Source organism: Eimeria mitis, genomic scaffold (assembly GCF_000499745.2).
Source record: "Eimeria mitis Houghton genomic scaffold, Emh_scaff869, whole genome shotgun sequence".
In the NCBI taxonomy this organism is placed as follows: domain Eukaryota; phylum Apicomplexa; class Conoidasida; order Eucoccidiorida; family Eimeriidae; genus Eimeria; species Eimeria mitis.
The window spans coordinates 3,598-7,943 of record NW_013576402.1 but is presented as its reverse complement, the minus strand read 5'-3'; the positions used below and the strand labels follow the sequence as shown (position 1 = coordinate 7,943).

General features: G+C 60.2%; 1 protein-coding gene across 1 annotated transcript in view; it reads right to left on the bottom strand.

Annotated features, from left to right (window-relative positions):
• Window positions 1-377: 377 nt before the first annotated feature.
• The window catches only part of EMH_0024120 (uncharacterized protein), a gene marked incomplete at both ends in the record, with an annotated part of 7,542 nt that continues 3,573 nt past the window's right edge, over window positions 378-4,346 (bottom strand). The window contains 3 exon segments of the mRNA XM_013502256.1: window positions 378-3,707; window positions 3,802-3,920; window positions 4,171-4,346. Coding sequence (XP_013357710.1) covers window positions 378-3,707; window positions 3,802-3,920; window positions 4,171-4,346 — 3,625 coding nt within the window.

Genomic DNA, 4,346 nt, shown 5'->3' with positions numbered 1-4,346 from the left:
CAGCAGCAGCAGCAGCAGCAGCAGCAGCTGCTGCTGCTGCTGCTGCTGCTGCTGCTGCTGCTGCTGCGGGGAGGACAGGTATGAAGTTAAGTTAGCGGCTCAGTTTGGACTCGGACTATTCGATGCAAAAACTAAAAGAAAACAAAACACTGCAGCAGCAGCATCTGCTGCTGCTGCTGCTGCTGCTGCTGCAGGTGCAGCTGCTGCTGCAGCTGCAGCTGCAGCAGGTACCGCTGTTTTTACGGTAGCAGTTGCTGCTGCTGCAGTGACGCAGCAGCAGCCGCATATTGCTGCTATGGCATTTGCTGCAGCAATTGCGAGCAGAAGCATCTGCTGCTGCTGCTGCTGCTGCTGCTGCTGCTGCTGCTGCTGCAGTCTTAGTTAAGAGCAGCTGCTCCTGCTCTCCAGTGTACTTTGGGTGTGAGTGGTTCGTCCTGCAGCTCGCTGCTGCAGCTGCTGCTGCAGCTGCTGCTGCAGCTGCTTGTGGGTGTGGTGCTGCTGCTGTCTGAGCTGCAGCAGCTCCTCCATTCTCTCCTGCTGCGTAGACGATGATAGTTGCTGCTGCTGCTGCTGCTGCTGCTGCGTGCTGCCTGGTGTATCTGCTGCGGGTTTTTGCCTGCTGTAGCTGAGAGAACATCAGCAAGGTGCAGCAGCCGCTGCTGCTGCTGCTGACGAAGCAAATCCTGCTGCTGCTGCTGCCCCAGCAGCAAACACTTGCGCTGCTGCTCTACGAGGCCCCTCCATTGTAGGGCCCTTGCCTGCAGCGCCTGTGCTTGTGCTGCAGTAGCTTTTGCTGCTGCTGCTGCTGTTGCTGCTGCTGCTGCTGCTCCTGCTGCTGTATTGTCTGAGCCAGAGGCAACCCCTATACGCTGCAGCACCCTCTTGACCGTCTGCTGCAGCCCTGATGGCTCTTGCTGCTGCTGCTGCTGCTGCTGCAGCTGCAGCAGCGCGCGTTGATACTCATCCCTTCGCTGCTGCAGCAGCAGCTGCTCCTGCCACAGCTGTGCGGTCCGCTGCTCTAGCATTTGCTGCTGCAGCAGCAGCTGCTGCTGCAGCTGCTGTCTTTGCTGCATGTGTAGCTGCTGAGTCCCCGGTGTCAGTAGTATATCTTGCTGCCCGGCTGTTGGGCTTTCTGCTGCTGCTGCTGCTGCTGCTGCTGCTGCTGTTGTCTGCAGCTCCTGCAGCATATCAAGGGCCCTCAATACGTTGGCATCCTGCTGCAGCAGCTGCTGCAGCAGCAGTTGCTGCTGCAGTCGGAGCCCCTCTAGCTGCTGCTCCTGGTCTCTTCCTCCTTGCAGCTGCTGCAGCAGCAGCTGCTGCTCGCCCTGATGCTGCCGCAGCAGCCGCCGCACCTTTCTATGCAGTTGCTGCACCTGCTGCTGCAGCCCAGCTGCTCGTTGCTGCTGCTGCAGCTCTAGCAACCGCTGCTGCTTCCTTGCCTTGCTCGCTGATCGTTGCTGCTGCCGCTGCAGCCGCAGCAGCAACTGCTGCTGCTGCTGCTGCTGCTGTTGCTGCTGCTGCTGCTGCTGCTGCTGCTTTCTGTTTCTCCCCTTCCGGCCGTATGGACGGTCCTTGCGGTCGCTTGAGGAGCGCCACTGTTGCTGCTGCTGCTGCTGCTGCAGCAGAGAAAGAGCTTGCTGCTGCTGCAGCAGTAGCAGCTGCTGCTGCTGTAGATGCTGCTGCTGCAGCTCAGGAGACAGCGAATATGGACCTACAGAACTAGGAGAGAAATAAAGGGGGCTGTTGCTGCTGCTGCTGCTGCTGCTGTGCTGAGGCTGCTGCAGAGGCTGCTGTAGTTGCTGCTGCAGCAGCGGCTGCTGCTGCTGCTGTACCCGCTGATATTGCTCCTGTAGCAGTTGCTGCTGCTGAGGTTGCTGCTGCGCCTGCAGCAGCAGCAGCTGCTGCTGCTGCTGCTGTTGCTGCTGCCATGTCGAATGCCCGCGGCAGCTAGGTAATAGGAAGGGTGGGGAGGCAGACGCTGCGTCTTGCTGCAGCAGCTGCTGCTGCAGCTGCTGCTCCTGCTGCTGCAGCTGCTGTTGCTGCTGCAGCAGCTGCTGCTGCTGCTGCTGCTGCTGGGGAGTTGCTGGGCAGCTAATACCTCTCGACCCCAGCTGCCGCTGCTGCGGAGATGCAGCGTCTGTCTGCTCTGCGGGGCTGTACCAGGGCTCTTGCTGCAGCGGTTGCTGCTGCTGCTGCTGCTGCACCTGTTGTTGCTGCTGCTGCAGCGGCTGCTGTTGCAGCTGTTGCAGCTGTTGCTGCTGCTGCTGCAGCGGCTGCTGAGGTGATTGCTGCTGTGACTGCGGTATCAACTGCTGCAGTGGCTGCTGAGGTGATTGCTGCAGCGGCTGCTGCAGTTGCTGCTGCAGCGGCTGCTGCAGTTGCTGCTGCAGCGGCTGCTGCAGTTGCTGCTGCAGCGGCTGCTGCAGTTGCTGCTGCAGCGGTTGCTGTGGTGATTGCTGAGCTGAGTGCTGCAGCAGCTGCTGCTGTGTCTGCTCAGGTGGCTGCTGCAGCGGTTGCTGCAGTTGCTGCTGCAGCAGTTGCTGCTGCTGCGGCAGTGGTGTATGCGTTTGCAGCAGCAGCGTGCCCGGGGGAGGCGGAGATATGTGCTGCTGCATAGGAGTGTGTAGCTGCTGCTGCAGCTGTTGCAGTTGTTGCTGCTGTTGCTGCAGCAGAGCTTGTTGCTGCTGCTGCTGCAGCAGAATCCTCTGTAGGCTGCGGTTGCGCGGCATCGGCAGCAACTGCTGCTGCAGCAGTTGGGGTGTCTGCAGCAAATCCCTTTGCTGCTGCTGCTGCTGCTGCTGCTGCTGCTGCACCGTGTGTGGTTGCAGTTGCGGGCTTGTAAGCAGCACAATACCGCCAGGCTGCTGCTGCTGTTGCCGCTGCTGCTGCTGCTGCTGCTGCTGCTGCTGCTGCTGCTTGGAGAGAGGCTGCCGCAGCAGCACTTGCTCATCGTCTGCAAACAGAGAAGCAGGCAAAGAGGCATCCCAGGGTGTTTCTTCTGTTTCTATTTCTGTCTCCACAAGCTCTGCAGCAGCAGCTATTTGCTGCTGCTGCTGCAGCGGCTGCTGCAGTTGCTGCTGCAGCTGCTGCTGCAGTTGCTGCTGAGATTTGTTTGCATGATGATGTCTGTTCTTGCGAATTTTGGTGTGTGGCTGATGCCGTTGTTGCTGCAGCAGCTGTTGCTGCTGCAGCTGCTGCTGCTGCAGCTGCTGCTGCTGCTGTTGCTGCTGCAGCTGCTGCTGCTGCTGTTGCTGCTGCAGCTGCTGCTGCTGCTGTTGCTGCTGCAGCTGCTGCTGCTGCAGCCGCCGCTGCTCTGCTGCGAGGGCCTGCTGCAGCTGCTGCTCTCCCTGGGGGGGGATCCCCTGCTGCATGCAGAACGCATGCAGTGCAGCAGCAGCAGATTCTCCGCGCCCCACAGGCACTGCTTGTACAGCTCCTGTTGAGTCCTCCAGCTCAAGCGCCACAGCTTCGCTTGCTTCTAGACTTGCTGCTGCTGCTGCTGCTGCCGCTGCTGCACCTGCTGCTGCACCTGCTGCTGCACCTGCTGCTGCTGCGGTTGAAGCTGAGGGAGTCGCCGCGCGGGAGGCAGCAAGGCTCTCAGCAGCGAGCTTGCTGTTCTTGCTGCTGCTGCTGCTGCTGCTGCTGCTGTTGTTGTTGTTGCTGCTGCTGCTGTTAACGGTGAGGAGCTGCTGCTGCTGCTCTCGTCCCTGCAGCAGACACAGCAGCAACACTCTGGCGGCGTTTGCTGCAGCAGCAACAAGCCAAGACAAAAGGAGACAGCAGAACAACAGCAACTCTTACTTGTGGGGTTTGAGGGCTGCTGGCTCGAAGCATGCACGGCTGCAACACGCCTGCAGCAGCAGCAGCTGCTGCTGCTGCCGCTGCTGCTGCTGCTGCTGCTGCTGGAGATGACGTGTCACCTGCAACAGCAAATGCCACAGAAGCAGCAGCAGCTTCTAAGAGGAGAGCAGCAGCAGNGATGACGTGTCACCTGCAACAGCAAATGCCACAGAAGCAGCAGCAGCTTCTAAGAGGAGAGCAGCAGCAGAACGAGAACATCTTAACTGTATAGACAACTGCTGCCTAGCTGCTGCTGCTGCTGCTGCTGCTGCTGCTACTTCTGCTGGATTTTTCTTTGCTGCTGCTGCTGCTGCTGCTGTGGCTGCTTACGAGCGCTGAAGACCCCCGCAGCGTCAGGGCTCTGCTGCAGTTGTGTTGCAGCAGGAGACACGGCCTTGCCTGCAGCAGCAACAGCCAGAACAGCAGCAGCAGCAGCAGCAGCAGCAGCAGCAGCAAGAGCAACAGCAGCGGCAGCAACAACAGCAGCAGCAGCACGAAACGTAGAG